Source organism: Buteo buteo, chromosome 17 (assembly GCF_964188355.1).
Source record: "Buteo buteo chromosome 17, bButBut1.hap1.1, whole genome shotgun sequence".
NCBI lineage: Eukaryota > Metazoa > Chordata > Aves > Accipitriformes > Accipitridae > Buteo > Buteo buteo.
Window position 1 is genome coordinate 3,589,593 of NC_134187.1, and position 18,594 is coordinate 3,608,186.

The 18,594-nt window shown below is 43.5% G+C and overlaps 1 protein-coding gene across 4 annotated transcripts; it reads left to right on the forward strand.

Moving 5' to 3' along the window:
* Nucleotides 1–374: 374 nt before the first annotated feature.
* On the forward strand, nucleotides 375–18,343 carry LOC142040745 (L-threonine 3-dehydrogenase, mitochondrial). 4 transcript variants are annotated; one of them, XM_075048938.1, is made up of 9 exons: nucleotides 375–470; nucleotides 9,915–10,116; nucleotides 10,476–10,518; nucleotides 11,953–12,023; nucleotides 13,041–13,190; nucleotides 13,280–13,452; nucleotides 14,314–14,404; nucleotides 14,878–15,147; nucleotides 15,381–18,343. In XM_075048938.1, the coding sequence occupies exons 2-9, from the start codon at nucleotides 9,933–9,935 to the stop codon at nucleotides 15,518–15,520; spliced, it is 1,122 nt and encodes a 373-aa protein (XP_074905039.1). In that variant the 5' UTR covers nucleotides 375–470; nucleotides 9,915–9,932; the 3' UTR covers nucleotides 15,521–18,343. The 4 variants fall into 4 exon arrangements, with proteins under 4 accessions (XP_074905039.1, XP_074905040.1, XP_074905037.1 ...); XM_075048939.1 differs by lacking the exons at nucleotides 375–470; nucleotides 15,381–18,343 and adding exons at nucleotides 3,962–4,314; nucleotides 15,232–15,374; XM_075048936.1 differs by lacking the exon at nucleotides 375–470 and adding an exon at nucleotides 3,977–4,314.
* The last annotated feature ends 251 nt before the right edge of the window (nucleotides 18,344–18,594 follow it).

An 18,594-nucleotide genomic window follows, 5' to 3' on the forward strand; every position in this document is an offset into this window, starting at 1 on the left:
ATATGCAAAGTCCTAACTGGCTTCATTAACTGAGGCCTTGGTGCAGCAGAATGAGTCACCTGGTTGGTTGTCGGTGCAGAAACCAATGTAGGGGGGACTTTATTCAGTTAAGAGGATCTTCACTGGAACAGGGCATATAGGAGTCATGTTTTTGCTATCTGCACAGCCAGACAGTTACGACATCATGCCTCACTCCTTATCAGTACACATACATTTACAGCCCCAGCTGACAGCTGTTCAGCAAACTGCTGTGCAGCTTCTAGCATATAACGAGACAGTCTGCTGGCTGATTCTTTGCAGGAGATGGGTGTAGCTATTCCAAGATAAAAACTCATCCTATCGACATACTTGGTCTTCTAAGTAGGAGGCCAGGTAGAGAATAAAGTTAGTGGAGCTGCAAGTCCACAGCAAAGATCCCACTGAGTGTTAGGCTCTGGGGTAAGGCTAACATTCATATACTGTTAGACCCGGTAAGTAAAAACTAAAATAGTCTTAGAAAGGGAATTCGCTTGGTATCAGGTATATTGAGCTGGGATTGGATGGCACTTTCCACTGGAGACTTTTCTTTTTATGCTGTTTTGGAACACGACTGGTAAATTTCTATGCAGGACAAGACTGCAAGACTGAATGCTTCATGGGTTATTAACCTAGGTTCAACATTTTTGGATCTCCACCACAGGAATGTGTCCTGTGAGCTGACAAGCCTTCTGAAGAAAATGCAGTCCTACATCTTCCCTTCCTGTGTCCTCCAAAGCTCTTTGCGCTGAGGTTTTGGAGCTGTGCTTCTTGCTTACAAATTCTGCCTCTTCGTTTTCCTTTCTGGGGAAATGATCTTCATTTGAAGCACCTGCCTAGGTGTTTCACATCAACAACAGAGAAAGCAACTTCTACAAATCCTTTTCTTACCCCCAAATACATCACTGTAAAGTGGGCTCTGGGGTGTCAGATGCCTTCCAAGTCAGTCCCGCATAGATAGCCATCTGTGTGCAAGGCCTCCAGACTGTCTCCCTCGTCTTCAGGTTACAGTTTGCATCATGCAATGCTGATCTCCTTTGCACTCTTGCACCGGTGTTTCTTCTTTCCACATGCCTGGGAGGTGCACAGGTAGCTGGAGCAAAGGGCTCCCTTGGGGGTAAAAGGAGGGCCCAGAAGGCCCCCCCTGTGAGTGCCTGCTGGCTTGGGATTGCACAAGGGAGGTGTGTTACCTGAGATACCAGGATCCTTGCTGGTGCCTCTCCAACTGGTAGCCTAACAGGAAAGCCATGGAGTGAAACCCGTGGTGAACTCTCCTGGAAAGGCTGCTAAGTCGCCAGTGAGAAGTGACTGCACACAGCAGCCAGCTCAGACAGCCACCTGGGACCTCCGTACACTAGTTCTGCCTGTTTTCTCCAATGCTCTCCTTCACTTAGTCTCTTCGTAGCTTCTCTGCACTCCTTTGCCTGCCTCAGGGCTGTGAGTCTCCTTCTCTTCTGTTTCTCAGCCCATCACATGCTATTTATTGCCCCCATCTGTTGCACTTCTCCTCCCCAGCCTGCCTCTGCCTGGTTTACTTAGAGCAAATGTCCTGAACTGTCAGTTCTTTTTTGCAGACAACCCACTGAAGGGCAATCCCATCTGTTGGGGCTGATATGGATGTGGTAATGCCATAAGGCTGTATGGAGGCAGCGAGGACAATGTTGCACGTTTCTTGGGGGGGTACTGGCCAAACATCCTTCTAGAGAGGTGCCTTATTTGGCCAAAAGTGCCGAAACCCATTAACATGACATGGGTCGATGCAGTCCAGGCACTCCCAATTTCCTAGACAACTGGTAAAGCTGTATGTAGCAGGACGTCCTTAGTGAGCAACCAGGAGGGATTAGAGAGTCTGGAGCTGTCTGTGCAAAGTATTTGGACTTAAATCTGATCCCATGTTGCACTTTCTAAAACTCTTAGCAGCCTCCTGGTGTGTTAGGTTTTTGCAGCCTAGGAAGCAGGCTGCTTGATATGGGAATCCTACTCCTAAACCAAGGTTCTCCTGCTGTTTCTGGCTGAGGGAATAGGTGACTTCTGACAGCTTAAGGTGCTGCCAGCAGGGGAAGCTTGTGCGTTGTTCCCCTGAGAAGGGGAACATCCTGAGTATGTGGATCAGTAGGATGTCCTCTGAAGGAAAAGGAAACAAGCTGCTGGCAAACATGACACTGTGTTTGATGGATCACTGATTTGATGGACCACGGCAAGTCCTAAACAGGGGATGCAGTCAGCAATGCCCACTTTCAGGCAGAAGCTGACTGAATCCTCCTTTCCCTGAGCCGATCCTCACAACTCTTTTCATTGCCAGCAGCATTTGTACAAAGAGCTTCCACAGCTCCAGACCCTTCTCCTTTTTTCTTCTGCTAAACTGTACTTCTAGCAAACAATGTTACTTTTTTTTTTTCCCTTATTCCAAACACTATCTTTCACAACCATAAACAACATTAACGCCCCACGCAATCTTGAAGAACAAAGGCTTTGAGATAAGATTAGCTTGCCATGGAGATGTTTATAAGACTTTTTTTTCCCCTTCCCTCCTGCTTATGAATTTCACCCCTTGGCAGGCAGGTTGGGGATTGTTATGTAACAGCTTAGCTACATATAATTAGAGGGCACAAAATTATATATGAAGCAGGCATATTATCCAGTGTGGATACTACAAGCTTACCCGAGTTTGAAAAGCGTATGGGTGAGTTTGTGGAAGAGAAAAACATTAGTGACACGTAACTGTAAATATAGGGAATGTGAAGATACCATGTCTGGTTCAGAAGGTCCTTCAGCTGTAGATCACAGAGGTCTGTGAAAGTATTGTGGGGAAAGAGCTGCTGTTAGAGACAACAGAAATGGACTAGGATGATCTTTGCTTGATTTGCTGTGGTTGCTTTTACATTCTTCGTTCAGTTCACTGACTGATGAGCAATACCTGTCTAACCACAGCAAGGAGCAGATGAGGACCTCACAGAGCTTTTCAAGCTAACCACTCTTTATAAATATGCTGTTTTTCAGGGCCATTTATTATAAGCAGAACATTGAGGCATAAGGAAGCTAAGTGCAGTAATTACATCTGTATGGGTCCTTCCTGTTGGCTGGACCCATTTGATTGTTACTCATACAATGGAGTCGTTCTTGTGTGGTGTTAAGCTTATCAGTTTCTGTTTTAAAAGTGATTAGCGCTTGAGTCATTTTTACCCTCAAATACTCTGAGCAGTACTTAACTTTCTGTTTGAAAGTGCTCCTGAAGGCAAACCAACCTCCTCCTCCTTTGACCTAGATTTCACATTTAAACGTCTCTTTTTGAAACGTTACCTATCTTTTCTGAAGTTTGTTGTGTTTCACAGTGTTTTGCAGATTATAGTCTTTCCATCTCGCCTAACTTCTGCCCATAAACAGGTCTTAAACTGTTCACAGTGGGGAAGAGGGGAGAGCAAAAGTCCAGCTTTTGCTTTTTTGTCTTCCTCCATGTAGAAAGGCGAATGTCTAATACTTTACTCCTGAAGTCTTGCCATTAACTAGCACAGAAGAGAGCTACCGTGGGCTTAGAGGACTTTCCTCGTCTATCTTCTTCATGATGGAGCTCCTGATTTTTATTTTTTGGGGTACAGTCAAAAGCCTTTCCGGCATTTTAACTCTGATAAATGAACCTGCTCTTGAACCTCTGTATGAATGCCTTCTTGGAGGCAGAAGAATTTTCCGTCCGTATGCTGACCATTCAACAGTCTTACTCCCAGGTAATCCTGCAGAGCTCACCATTTTGCCATGCCGCCTTCAACAGCTGTTTCATCGAAAGCTCTTCTTTGGCAAAACGGGCCGGCCGCTGGTCCTTCTTCTCACCCGGCGGGATCACCGCCAGCACTCATCCTGCCGAAGGAGCTGAGCGACGGCCCACCCCGTCCCCAAGAGAAGTTCCTCCGCCGTCCCTTCAGTTAGCCCTGCTCCTCTCACAGCCGGGCTTCGCCACGTTCTCACCTCGCAGCCCAGACCCTCTGCGGTCAGAAACGATCGGGTTTTTTCGGTGCCTTTTGCGAAGGGGCTGCCCTTCCCCGCCGTCCCCTCAGCCACACCGACCCCTCCGTCCGTTGGGCCCCGGACCGGCGGGCCCCGACTCTCCTCACGGCCCGTGACATCACGCCCGCCTGGCATCGATGTGACGTCACATCCCCAATCTCCTCCCCGGCAGGCGGTGACGTCCTTTCAGCCCCGCCTTTCCCCCCCCCCTCCTCCACCGCGGGGCCTCCGGGGGAGCGGCGAACGGAGGAGGAGGAGGAGGAAGAAGAAGAAGCGGCGGGAGCTCGGCGGGGACCGCGGGTGAGCTCCACGGCCGGGGACCGAGCGGCTGAGGCGGGGGAGGGCGGGAGGGCGCAGCTCCCTGAGGGGCCGCAGCTCCCTGAGGGGCCGCAGCTCCCTGAGGGGCCGCAGCTCCCTGAGGGGCCGCAGCTCCCTGAGGGGCCGCAGCTCCCTGAGGGGCCGCAGCTCCCTGAGGGGCCGCAGCTCCCTGAGGGGCCGCAGCTCCCTGAGGGGCCGCAGCTCCCTGAGGGGCCGCAGCTCCCTGAGGGGCCGCGGGCGGGCGCCGCTTCCCGCCCTTCGGCGCCTTCGTCTCCGCGGGTGAGGAGCCGGGACCGGGCTCTGCCCGGCCAGGGAGATGGCTTCTCCCCAGGGGCCGGGGTGTGGGGGCGGCTCGTTGGTCTTCAAGGCGTTTCGCTTCCCGCCAGAGACCTGGCGTGGGCTGACACGATGGCACCAGCCTCCTCGCTTCATCCGTGGCAGCCCGCTGTAACGCAGAGCTCGCCTTATCACGCTGCTCAGCAGCTGGTACAATCTGAATTGGTTTTTTTTTTTTTTTTCCTTTGGGTTGCCGAGGTCAGGTTTCTAGCGGCGTTTCGGGCTGACGCCGTTCACTTGGCGGGCTTTGCGAGGGGTACGGCGTCATCCCGCCGTCGTGCGTCACCTCTGTAAAGCGAGCCGGCGAGGTTCTGCGTGTGCGTCAAGGTTATTTTCACCGAGGTTTGCCAACGGCTGCCTGCCAGAGAGAACAGCACAAGCCCGGCCACCCTCCTGCCCTGCCCTGGTGCATCCGCCATGCCAGGGGACGCAGGGAGGGATGCAGGGTCCCCTTACCCCAATTTGGGGCTCTCCAAACCAGAGGAAATGCCAACAGAGGACGTGTGATGGCTTTTGGTCTTTCCAGCTATCCAGGCTGCATTAGTTGTTGGTTGAGCTGAGAGTATCCCTTAGTTGTTGCAGGTTGAGCGCTCCAAAATGCGGTGATCCGATGGGCTTTCCAGCTGGCAGCACTTGGGCACCAGGGAGTAAGGCTTTCCCGTGGGACAGGCAAGGAGGCGTGTGCTTCGTCTTCTGGATGCCCAAGGCGGGCAGTATCTTTCCACTCCAGCTCTTCTTGGTACAGTTGGAAAAAGTAGAGGAGCTTGCCAGTGCATAAGCCCTTCCTTGGGTCTGAAGCAGAAACCGTGTGGTTTTGGAGACAAACATGAGTTGAGAACAGTAGGTTGGAGTTTAGTGCATTGGTGTGGACCGTATGCCCGAGGATGTTGGCCATTTTGAAAGTACTGGTGGCTGGGAATCTGCGAGTTCCTGTGCCTGGGGAGTATCTTAACTTTCTTTTAACTTTCTTTGAAAGAAGCGAGTTTTGGACTTCTTTGGTTAGCTCTGTGGAGCAGCATCCCGTGGTAACTCAGCAGCTGCACAGCCCCAAGAAATGCTGTGGGAGATTTGGGGTTTGGTTCTGACCTACCTCTCTCTCCTCCCTCTTTCCCATTTTCTTTGAAGCTTACTGTTGTGGGATTTTCCAGACCAAACCCATGAGTTTCTTATCTTTCTTATCACCATAATGTTCTATTAATAACTAATACATAAGAAACTACTAGTTTCTATAAACATGTTTTTGTCTTTTATATGAGCAACAGGTGCTTGCTGCTTATGTAAGACTTTGGAAATCTTGCAAAGGAACAGCAGCTGGCAGTTAACCTGCTAAGTGTCATTTTATGAACCTTTTTCTTTTTTTCCCTCTTTTCCCCCCTCCCTGTGCTTTAATCTTCTTACAAAACTCAGAAATTTCCTGCTATCCAAGGGAGATTATTGCTTTACATTTGAACATGTGTTTGCCTTATACTAATCCTTTGCATTGCAACCAATTAGTTTCAAACCTGTCCTTCAGAGATGACCCTAGGTTGTATGGTTCTGTTAGTTAAAGGAGCTGGTTACGTAGCTTCAGAGTCCTCTGCCTATCACAAAGTTACAGACATTTCAAAATCAAGCCAACGTGAACGAAGTGATATCCCTGGCTGCTGCTGCTCTCACGCGCACGCTTTTTTTTTTTTTTTTTTGCTTGCCTTTTTTTTGGAAGGTGTGGGACAACTCCTACTTTCTGTCAAGTTTTGATTGGCTTTCAAAAGAGGCAGTGTCCTATAAATTGCCATCTCCACTCTGCTTCTGCACTATTACCAGCTGAGGGACAGGTGAGTACAGAAGAGGAAAAATTCCAGCATGTATTGCTTAATACTTGAAATTAGCGTTGGTTATTAATTTAAATTAGTGGGGTGGGGGAAGCTTTCAGCTTCCGTGTTTCAGGATAAAACTTCCTCATTTTACTTGATCTAGAAAACAAAAGAGCTAGTTTCTAATACCAGTTTGGGTCAAGGAGTAAAACCGGTGACTGAGAAACCAGTCAGAAGGTAATATGGGGAGGGTGTGTTGAAAATAATTTTTTTTTTTCTCCAGTTCCTAAAAGTACAGGCGTATTCCTCTTTGGGATAGTAAGAAAGAGAAACCTATCAAAAAACTTAAGGGTTTTTACATCAGTTAAATGAATACTTTTTGTATGTTAAATTAACACTTAAATGAACACTTTTTGTGTTCAGACCTGTTAATAACTCCTTGAAGTTATTTAAAATGAGAAACCCTGATCTAGCAGAATGGGCTTTTCTGTCCAAGTTGCTTTTGCGAGTTAATTACCGTGTTGAGGCTTTATCTTATGCTTGGTTTCGGGAAGTGTTTTTAAGGCGTACTATTAATTTCTTTGTACATCTGTGCATTTGTTGGCAACTTTAGAATTTAATAGCTAGTTACACCATTTCCCCACCCCCCCCTTCGTATTTGAAATAGAAATAAATGCATGTCATAGGTGGGATTTTTGCATGTGGCTGTGCTGCTTGGTGACCCAGGGGTTTTTTTAGCTTGTGGTATAAAATATGTTTGCTGTTCCTTTGAATGAGCCTAGACTTGCAAGTAAATTCTCAGCTTAAGCCTGTGTGGTTTCACTCCAGGTACGTTCGGAGAAACCAGTCCAGTAGGTGGGAAACCAATTTGATCCCAGTGTGGCATTTTTAGTAGCAACTACCTTTAGTTTGTACTTTGTGTGCAGAGTGCAAAATGCCTTTTCAGGTACTTTAAGGGGAAATTTTCTACAACAGAGAGCAGTGAGTCTCAGTGCTATGATTGTTTATTATCCCACTGAAACAAGAAGGGATTATCACGGCTCTTTAAAGGGCTAACACTGCCCTTTAACACTCTGACGTTGGTTTCCTAGGGAGAAACATGTCTTATGAGATTGAATTGTCTGGATATGTCTGCCTGATGCCTTCCTCCCCGGCACACCTAACTATTTTTGCACCTATTGGCTAATTTCAAGTAAGCTGGACAGGGGCTGAGTCTCGAAACTAGCAAGAACACGTCTGTTTTGTGAAGGTGGGCTTGTACAGGAGGGAAATGTCATTCATGCCTTGGCTGAGCATCAGAGTATGGTTGTGGTTGGAGGGGACCTGGAGGTCATCTGGTCCAACCCCCTGCTCAAGTAGGGCCACCTAAAGCCAGTTGCCCAGGACCGTGTCCAGACGGCTGTTGAAGATCTCCAAGGATGGAGACTCCACAATTTCCCTGGGCAACCTGTGCCAGCGCTCAGTTGCCCTCACAGTAAAAAAGTGTTTCCTGATCTTCAGAGGGAACCTCCTGCATTTCAGGGCGTGCCCATGGCCTCTGGTCCACTGGGAACACTGAAAAGAGCCTGGCTCCGTCCTCTTTGCACCCTCCCGTCAGGTATTTATGTACATTGATATCCCCCTCAGAGCCTTCTCTTCTACATGCAAAACAGTCCCAGCGCTCTCAGCCTTTCCTCATAGGAGACATGCTGCAGTCCCTTCATCATCTTCATGGCCTATCAGCAATATAAGCTGAATTGTACTATTCAACGCTAGAGAATCAAGATAGGAGAAAGATGTCATAACCTCTTAGATAGCAATTAGTTACCTCTGAGATTGAGTTCTCAGGAAATGGGGCTGCTTCACTTTCAGTGCTCTCACTTTCAGTGCTCAAGGAATAGCTTGTTTGCTCTAGTTTTTAGTGAGATGTAGGTATATAGGGTTGTTGCATAACAAGGAATTGCAAGAGACTTTTGCAAAGCCTAGAGACGATAGAGCAATTGCTTCTGTAGCACTGTGACAGGAGAGGTACAGCTTTAATAGATCAAGCCTATAATCAGGGAGACTGGTCCCTCTAATGGATTTGTGGCTGTGAGGTGCAGCAGAGGCTTGGCTAATTCATCAGAATACTAATTGACCATGCTTCTCAAGGCAATGAACAAGTGAGCAAACAAGTCTAAGGGGGGGGGGGGAAAGATGCCTCTCAGAATAAGTCTCTTTGATCAGTTTAAATATGCAAATGTGCTTTTTAATAATGGACTTTTGGGGGGGCTATTTTATTAAGCATCTGATAGGTAGTTTATCAAGTCTTCCGTATTTAAGTAGCAGGACTCCCTAAAGTATCAGAAAATTCTCAGCCTTGTGTGTTGCCGTAAGTGAAAGGAACACCCATGTTAATTACTTGTTTGCTTTTCTATGCATACTAGAATTGGTAGTGCTGGCATTCATCTGCAGCAATTAGCTGCTGTAATTTTTTGTTGTGGCCTTCCTTCTCCCCTTTTTGTAATACATGCCACAAGAACACGTATGAGAAAGGAATTGACAGGGCAATCTCAAGCAAGCTAGTTTGAAATATGTTTTCGTCTGGGAATTTACTTATTCTAGCACTTTGGGAAAGAGAGTTAGAACTTGTTTGAAGGGGTATAAGGAAGAATTTAAGTGCTTGTGCTTTAAGAATTGTATTGGAAAAAAGTAAACTCAGATGAGTTGTGGATGCATGTGCGATTTATTTGGGGTACATTCTTCTCCATTTCCTTCCCCAATATGAAAGATTTGGAGAGAAAGAAAACCAAACCTGAATGTAGTTCAGGGTAACTCAGGTATATTTTTGCAATGTGTTGTTATGAATGAATTGTGTCTTTGGGTTTTTTTTTTGGGGGGGGTGGTGGTGAAATAATTAGGACATTTTCATGAGTCTTGGGTAAATACTGTTTTTTCCTTTGTTTGCTTCCTGGGTACTGTCCATCATGTGTATTAAGTTTGAGCAAAGCAGTGCTCTTTAAAGAGATTTACTGCTGCCTCTGGCTTAGCTGAATCTTGCTGATGCAATACTAAGAAGGCTTGCTTCATGGCAGTCTACAAAACTTTCACTCAAAAATACTTACGGTGAAGCTGTGTAATCATAGCAGCTTAACTGGTTGAGTTCTGTATTTGTTGTCTTTTGTGCTTGAAATCATGATTTCTAGTGACTGTTTTAAAAAGGCTTGAATTTGAATGATAGTCTCACTGTTGATTATACTGGACTCTGTGCTGGGGCTGTGGATATTTTATTGAGCTCACTCTGGTGAATACATTACCTCTATTCATGTTACTTCACAGGCTGCTTCTAGTAGACGTGGCTTTCGGTTGGCATGTCAGCTAGGACTTGGATTGCATCAAACTTCTCTGAAACCCTTCACAGTTTTTTAAGGGAGAGTTTAAAATGTTTAATATGGTTGAGTCGTTCATGACTAATCTTTTTTCTTGTTCTCACAGCATATTTGAAGAAGGAAGATGCCAATTGTCAAAAACGTGAGCAGAGCTGTCGGCCAGCTGCTACAGAGCTCTGGTTGTGGATGTGGGATTTCCATTGTGCCTGTTCGATGCATTGGAGTCTCACCTCGCCAGGTGGCCTCCGATGCTAGCTTTCACTCGGTTTCTTTTTCCGAGTCAGATCATCCTCGGGTGCTAATTACAGGTCAGCATTCCTGTCATAACTGTATTCCTGCTCCAGCTTCTCAGTCGAGTCCCTGACTCCCTTCCTCCCTCCCTGGTGAGCAGAATACTGGAAGCAAAAAATACTCAAAATATTCCGGAATTGTGATGATCTTTCCCCTATGGTGATAAGATTGGAGTCCCATGTGAACTTTTGTGCTATTTTTGTTCCAGAAATCTACTAAAACCAGTTCACTGGGTTTTCCTTGAGAAAAATACAAAAGCTTTCTGACTCACTGAGAAAAATAGTACTCATTCCTGATGTGATACATATAATAATAGAACTCTATATTTTGATTTCACTTTTTCTCTGATTTTTTTCTCTTGTGCATTGCCTTTTAGGTGGTCTTGGCCAGCTTGGAGTGGGACTTGCTAAGCTTCTGAGGTATGTCGTGAATCTCTGACTTGGTATTAGTGAGGAATTCAAGCTTTAGATATCATTTCTAGAAGCAATAATTTCCTGGAAAGCTTATAAAAGAATACTAGTGACAATTTCAGATTCTTTTTTGGCTCTGAGTTTTGTAAATAACTTTAAATTTTCATCATCTTTTTATTTTTTAATCCTGTGCTTGGTTTAGGTTCACTGACGTACTTTCTGCGTATGCATTGGTCACGATTCCCAAAATAACATAATTTTGTCTAAGAGACTAGCCGCTGAGTTCAGTTTGCTTCCATTTAAATGGAAGTATTCAGAATCTGAATCCCCAGAGGATGGTCAGTTTTCCTTTTGTTTTTTGGTCTAGCCAAATAAGGCTGGATTTGATTGCTCAATAGAGAGACAAAGGCTGTGATTTTATGCAGGTACTATAGGAGTGAAAAAAGTACAAACGTCCACTTGAAAACATACACGGTCCTTTGCTAACTACCCAGCTGTTGGGCTTTGCAACTGCTGACTTTTATCTCTCTGAGAATTTCAGTTAAGTAACTTCAGGAATAAAGTGCCCTATTTGGTAAAGTACAAACAAAAATAAAGATCAGGATACAAGATATTGAAGTTTTTATGATTTGGTGAAAGATGTAGCAAAAGGAGTAAATAAATTTTTTTATTTTATTTCTTCTGGCTCTTTCTGTTCCCCTGCCTCACATACACAGTTATCTTATTTTTTCCATGGTATCTTTTCAAGAAATGTAAAATGCTCCGAGAGATCTCCCTGGCCCATATCATTGTTCATAACCACACCTGCTCAGCTCCAGACTATTGTTTGCATGTAGAGACAGTGTTTGTTGTAGGTGATGTGGATTATGACCAAAAGTGAGCAAACTTACTGCATTCAACGCTGTGTTGCAGCTTGAATGTTTTCTACCATTTCCATGATATATTTAAAAATCATCCAAATAATGGGAGGCTGGATTGTATTCCAATGCCATCAGACTTGCTCTCTGCGATCGCCTTCTGCTGATTAGAAAAGTGTAAGGCAGAGAATACTCAGTTGTGTTTACTTTGTTGATATAAAAGTAGCTGCAGTTACAACATGCCTAGTGGCTTTTTGTTGTCTGCAGGGGAGTAGATTATCTCTGGGTAAAATTTTCAGCAAGAAGAGGGTAGGAAGGTTTTTCTTCTTGACATATTTTTATTTTATGAAAGATTTCTCTATCTTTATGCAGTCTTTCACTGCTACTGGAAGTCATTTACTAATTTGCTAAGATGCTATGTTGACATTTAAAGGATTGGGGGGGGGGGTTAGTGCAATAACCGATTGCATTGCGGAAATTATTCTTCTTCTGATATTGCTCCTGTAAAACAAAATAGCAGCATAGCAACTTATGAATTATCTCGAAGACTGTGGACTCACTGTACCATGTGGGTATTTTTACACAGGAAACGCTTTGGAAAGAACAATGTGATCTTGTCTGATATTAGAAAGCCTGCGGATAATGTTTTTTATAGTGGTAAGTGACTGGGGAAGCACATGGAAAAAAAATCTTGACTTTACCTCCGATGTTGATAGACTAATTACCAAAATGTAAAAGATAAGTGTATTAAACTGCACAAGTTGCTGTTTGAAACTTCTGGATAATGCCTTCCTGCTTTGAAATCTTGCCAAGACATTGATTTCTTCTGTGTATTATTCCCGTTTGCTAAATATTTTTCTTGTCATTTTTTCACTGTTGCTTTGCCACTTTGTTGATCAGAATAACTACTTGAGTCAAGTGGAGCTTGGCTGTTGTGCTTCTGCTGTAAAAAGAGATGCATTTATTCTACTGGAGGGAACAAGTTGGAAATGAAATTTGTGCTTTGTTTTTCCTTGCTCAGGCAATTTTTATGATAAGACAAATGTGGAGTAGGATTTTTGGATTCTTTTGCTTTAATTAGAAACTTGCATAGGTTTTTCTTCATCCTTACTGTTTAATGATGTATTTAGGTATTTGAATAGTGTACACTAGATGTACCCTGTTTTCATGCTGTTGACTGGGTAAAACAGGATTTCTTGCAGCAATCTCTTGCTGAGGTAAAGGTAGCAGTTTCCCTTCATTTCTCCTGCTTATTTACTAGTTTATTGACCACTGGTGTTAGGTGCTCATTCTGCTGTGCAGTCAAATCCTGAATATAGGTATGGTCAAGAAGCAGCAATTTAAGTTTCATGTAGAACTTTTCTTTACATCCATTTAGGACAAGAGGAAATGGCCTCAAGTTGCACCAGGGGAGGTTTAGATTGGATATTAGAAAAAAATTCTTTACTGAAAGGGTTGTCAGGCATTGGAACAGGCTACCCAGGGAAATGGCGGACTCACCATCCCTGGAGGTGTTCAAAAACCACGTAGATGTGGCACTTCAGGACGTGGTTTAGTGGGCATGGTGGTATTCGTTTGACGGTTGGACTCGATTATCTTAAAGGTCTTTTACAACCTAAACGATTCTATGATTCTTCTTGGCATTCAATTTCCTACTGGTCCCATTTCTTCTAGGTCCTTTTATCTACGCGGATATCTTGGACTACAAGAATTTACGTGAGATAGTGGTGAATAATCGGATAACTTGGCTGTTTCACTATAGTGCTTTACTCAGTGCTGTTGGAGAAGCAAATGTCCCTTTGGCCAGAGCTGTAAATATTACTGGTATGTGACAAGGGTTTCAAGTTCCTGACTTCTACAGAGGCTTGAGAAAGTGCAGTGTATCTTCTGATAAATCCTGTTATTTGTTCCAGGTTTACACAATGTTCTGGATATTGCAGCTGAGCATAATTTGAGACTCTTTGTTCCAAGTACTATTGGAGCCTTTGGACCCACCTCTCCTCGAGATCCGACTCCTGATCTCTGCATTCAGAGACCAAGGACAATCTATGGAGTCTCCAAGGTTCATGCGGAGCTCATGGGAGAAGTGAGAATTTTTTATTTTATTTAGTTCATGAAAGTTCTGAGAGAACTACATTGCTTTTGTAAGATTCCTCACTGCAGTGTTCTTTTCCCCTTTCTTTCCTTCCTTCAGGCTTTAGTACTCAATAGTAGTCTGAGACAGCTCTTAAGGACAAATATCTTTTTGAGTTTTGTTGGAAAAAGTACAAAGAATTGGAAGCTGGCAAACATCTAACTTCCAATATAATTTCTTTCCCTGGTTCTTCTGACTTTGGCCTCTGTGCCTCATCTGCCAATATGAATGACATTGCATAAATGACAGTGTGCAAAATGTGAAAATATGCTAGACAGTGATGACTTTGGGCTCCCCTGTCCCGCCCCCCACCCCCCCCCCCCCCCAAACCTCCCCAAAACCCCAACTCTAAAGTCAAAGCTGTGGGAGTCTGTATGTGCACAACTTCTCTTTCAGCTTTGGAGTTTTATGTAAACATAACATTGTTAAAGCTGGTATTTTTACATAGTCTCCTCACACTTGAAATTTGGGAAGGACAGTGGCAGGTCCGAAGGCTGTATTAACCTGAAGTGTCTCACAAACTTAGGAATTTTCTGTTTCTGAACACTAGATCTAGCTAGACCCTACATTAGAAGCCAATCCATATCAAGAATCCATATCTGCTGATGTGGATGAAAACTAGAAAAGGGTAAGCAGAGAGCTCAGCTATCTGACAGGGAATGGAGACTGTTCAGTAATTCCTTTTCTTTCATCCCTGTCGTGGGATGGCTACAGAATGAAGGTTCATCTTGTGGCAGATTTTTCCCATGAAATCAATGAGTTGTGTGGCCTTGTCTTGGTGCATAAAGCTATGTTTCTCTCCTCCCTCTGTAGTACTACCATTACCGGTATGGCCTAGACTTCCGCTGCCTGAGGTATCCAGGAATTATATCTGCTGACTCTCAGCCTGGTGGGGGAACAACTGGTAAGTGACTTGTGTATAGTTCTCAGTATTACAGCAAAAACATAAGCCAATACAGTAATTTTTACTGTGTGTGTAGAAATTTAATCTGTGGGAGTATAGAGCATCAGTGTAGAGATGCTATTTCAACAGTGTTACGGCAATACCTTGGTCCACTCTAGCCTCGAGCATAATTTCATAGCCTTTACATTTAAACAGTATCTGAGAGATTTTAGATTAATTACAGTCGTTGAGACTATTTCCTTTACAAATATTTTAAACTCTGCTGTCTTGCTGCATTGTGCAAATGCTAGAATAGCATCAGGATATTTTGGGATGACTTCTTATGCTCCTGCTGTACAATGTAAATTGTACATGGTTCTGCTGCTAGATTTTAGACGGGAGACTTTGGGGGTGACCTGAGGATTCTTGACTGTCCTGAAGTGAACAATGGATTGAGGCAGATGAGTACACACAGCCATTGTTCTTTTCTACAGATTATGCTGTCCAGATTTTCCACGATGCCATAAAGATGGGCAAATTTCAATGCAACCTAAAGCCAGACACTCGTCTCCCTATGATGTATATTGATGACTGTCTGAAAGCGACTCTAGAGGTCATGGAGGCCCCTGCAGAGGCACTGAGCATGAGGACGTACAACATCAGTGCCATGAGTTTCACTCCTGAAGAGCTGGCACAAGAGGTGCAGAAGCATGTTCCTGAGCTCCAAGTGACCTACAATGTGGATGAAGTCAGGCAGGCCATAGGTTAGTATCAGCTTTGGCAGTGAGTAAGAAAAAACATTAGATTGCTATACGTTAAGGGCGAAACAAAGTTTCTTTTCTTTTTAGGCACTTGCAAATTGCTCCTGTACAATTCAAGTCTTACGGTTTGAAATTCAGCTTTAGTAGTTCAAAAGGCCAGTGATGATATGTCTTGAACTTTAAAGAAGTTTTTCTTAAACCTCATGCTCTTTGTTTCTTTTCTCTTTTCACTGCAGCTGACAGCTGGCCAATGAACTTTGATGATAGGAACGCCCGGAGGGATTGGGGTTGGAAACATGATTATGATCTCCCTGAGTTGGTGACTACGATGTTTAGCTTCCTTGGGTCTGACTCCAGGATTGCTCAAGCTAACTGAAATACTTTGTAAGATGTTTCCAGATTTCCACAGAGGACCAGGAAGAAAAGGCTAAATTAGTTTATAATTTTCTGAGTCTTAGAGCATGTCAATTATTAATATTCATAAGTAGCAATAGAGTTGGGCAGAAACGTACTGTAGCTGGAATGTACTATTAGATAAACAACATCATTAGGTACTGTCTCCAAGCACAGCACCAATGACAAACACAGAGTTCTTGAACTTTCACACTTAAGCAGGTAGAAAAAAAAAGCAAAAAAGCACTTACTCCTGGCTGATGATTCTCCAATCATTCTTGCTGCCTGCCTCTTCTTTGGCAAACAACATGGGGCAATATTGTCAAACCTGGTGTTTCGGGCATATCCTGCAAAGTTAACAATAGGTTTTTCATTTTTCCTGATGGAGGATGTTAGATCATAGTAAGATATGATCCTTTCTACTCTTTGCTTACAAAAGAGAGATCAGAAGAGCAACCTCATGTTTCCAAATTGCAGGGGTCGTTGCAATTCTAGTTTGAAATCAAACTTTGGTCGATAGTTCCTATTTATATATATATATAAAAATATATATAAAAATATACAGTGCTGTATAAAAATACACTTTTCTATACATAGGACATACAAAGTAGCATTATTCTTATAATGCTTATATATGTGAAGGGGAATAGGACTTGAATTCTCATTATGCTTTAAAAAACCAGGGTTTACAAGCTAAGCTTTGTCCTGTTCTTTGAAAGTGCTGCTGCCTTCCGTTTAACCTCAGAGATAGATCTGAAATCCGAAGAGTTACATGTATATGAATCTGGGGTGTATTTCAAGAAGGCAATGCCCAGGTATGGGTTTATTGTTAATTAGCACTAGTTTTGGTTATCCCAGTTGTTTGCCGTGCTAGCACAATGGTATACTGCCTGGAGCAAGTTTTAAAAGCGGGCTGATGATGGAGCCTTACGGTAGAGTCAAGTCAGCCTTTGAAACCTGTTCATGTTCCACGTGCACTGTAAGTGTATTTGTAGATGCTATTTATGTGTAACTGTCATACGCTTTTATTCTTTAGAGAGGGATCCAGAAGCTGAAACCATCTTCTAGCTGAAGTTAAGGGCTGTTCTGCTCACTGAGTTTCATGCGCAGGAGATTCTGGGATTAACAAGGGAGTCTTAGTAGATGCATGCAAGAAAGATATGTTTATTCAAAAGCTGCTTGGGAGACTTTGAGAAATGACAAACTGGAGAGACAGGAAAGCCATTTTAGGTAAAATGCCAGTTTCCATGGATGTGAGTCTGAGCCATCAGCTACTCTAGCTATAGCATGCCTTCAGAAACAGCATCTGGGAACTTTTGATTTTATTTTTTTTTTCAAAGAAAAAATATCTTTCATTTTCAGAATGAGTGGAAATTCCCTATATGAAGCTCTCCATCTTTTTTTGTCTTGTATACTCCAATAGCATGTGTAGGTATACACATTCAAGTATTTTTTTTGCCTACAACTTGTTTGCTATATTTCCTGTGACGATGCTTTGGTAGTTGCGAGTCTGTTATGTCCTCTGTAACCCTGCGGTGTTTCCTCAGTAAGTGGATAACTGACATGACCAGATTTCTGTCTCTGTGAAGGAGTCTACATGCTGCAGGGAATATGTTTTCTCCTGAAAGTAACCTTCAAATGAAGATTCTGTGGTGAAACCCCATTATTTTAAACATTTGTTAAACTTGTATCTTTTGGTTTTGTATGTATCCTATTGTTTCATCTGTTGGCAAAGTATGTGTTTCCCAGGTATTTAAGCTCAAAAGCCTCTAAGGTTATGGCCTGTTATTGAACTATTTTTTTTATATTGTTTACGTTTCTGAAAGGACAAGTTTTTAAACTTTGGCCTCTGTTGTAACTATCACATTGTTCAAGTGTAATATTTGGCCCAATGGGCCAGCAAAGTTGGCCCTCCATTCATACCCTACAAGGAAAGACTGGCTCAGGTTTTGGCCTCTGCCCTGCCAAAACAGGATTATCTCCTAGTAAGCTGTTACACTGAGCTGTCAGATGAAGGGCTTTAATGTGAGCTGAAGTGTCTTGTCCATTCCAGTCTTTCGTAATTCAGACCCTGGGGACTCCTCATTGCCTTTGTGTAAAATAAAGAGTTGTTGACGGGTCTCACTCCATTTCTTTGCTTCACTCAAAGTCACAGGGTCTAGTCCCCTCACCCTTGTTCAGAGCTCCAGTTCATACTAGCAAGAGTGAAGAGCAAGAACGTTCATTCTTCTGAAACACGCTGTCTTTGGTTGTGGCATTGCACAAAAGCTTTGGATAAGGTGTTACAGTGAAGGCGAAACTCAAACCTCTGGCATTTTGAACAAATTTTTTTTTTCTTTTTCTGCCAAAAGTTGCCGACTTCATTTAGGGGTAGCTGTTTAAGAAACTTTTATTTTGCAAAATCTGAAATAAACCATATTGCAACAGAGAGTCATTTGGAGGTAAGAAGGTGGTGGTAATTGAGGAATGTGATTAGATGTGTCTACAAGGTCTGAGTCCTGTTTGAAATTCTGGCTTTCAACCTGTGACCAATGATGCATGTATTTTTTTTTCCCCTATCTTTTCCATTAAGTTCTGTTGTAACTGTTACAGTTTTTTCTGTATTAAACCAATTTGATGTGGTACAAAATGTCTTAACTTTTGCTACCCGTTTGAAGTTTGACTTCTGGGCAGAGACTTCTTTCATGACATTTGAGTGTTGTAGCTGTTAAATTACCTATTCAGGGAAAAAAAAAAGTTAAGAATATTTTTCAAATATTGTAAGTTGTGGATGATGCCTACTTTAATAAAATCTTATGCAGATGTAGCCTTGTTTTGTCATCCTCGCTTAGAGCATGTAAGAGCAGTGATGAGGTATGCTGGTTAGTGCTGAAGCCTCAAACGTTTGTGTGTGTTTTAACTTTCTGCTGACTATCCCAGTCACTCTGCGTAGCGGAAGGTTGCTCACAGGCAGATACAGCATGGTTACCCTTTAATCTTCAGTGAGCCACCAGGCAGGGGTCTGGGCTGTGCTTGTAGATGGCAGCCATCCAAAAAGTGCTGGTTTTCAAATATTCC

Excerpts from the sequence above, each read along its gene's own strand:
- LOC142040745 (XM_075048938.1), top strand. The coding sequence starts at position 9,933 with ATGCCAATTGTCAAAAACGTGAGCAGAGCTGTCGGCCAGCTGCTACAG. Across the intron at positions 10,519-11,952 it reads GGACTTGCTAAGCTTCTGAG|GAAACGCTTTGGAAAGAACA; the intron begins GTATGTCGTGAA and ends ATTTTTACACAG. Across the intron at positions 12,024-13,040 it reads GGATAATGTTTTTTATAGTG|GTCCTTTTATCTACGCGGAT; the intron begins GTAAGTGACTGG and ends CATTTCTTCTAG.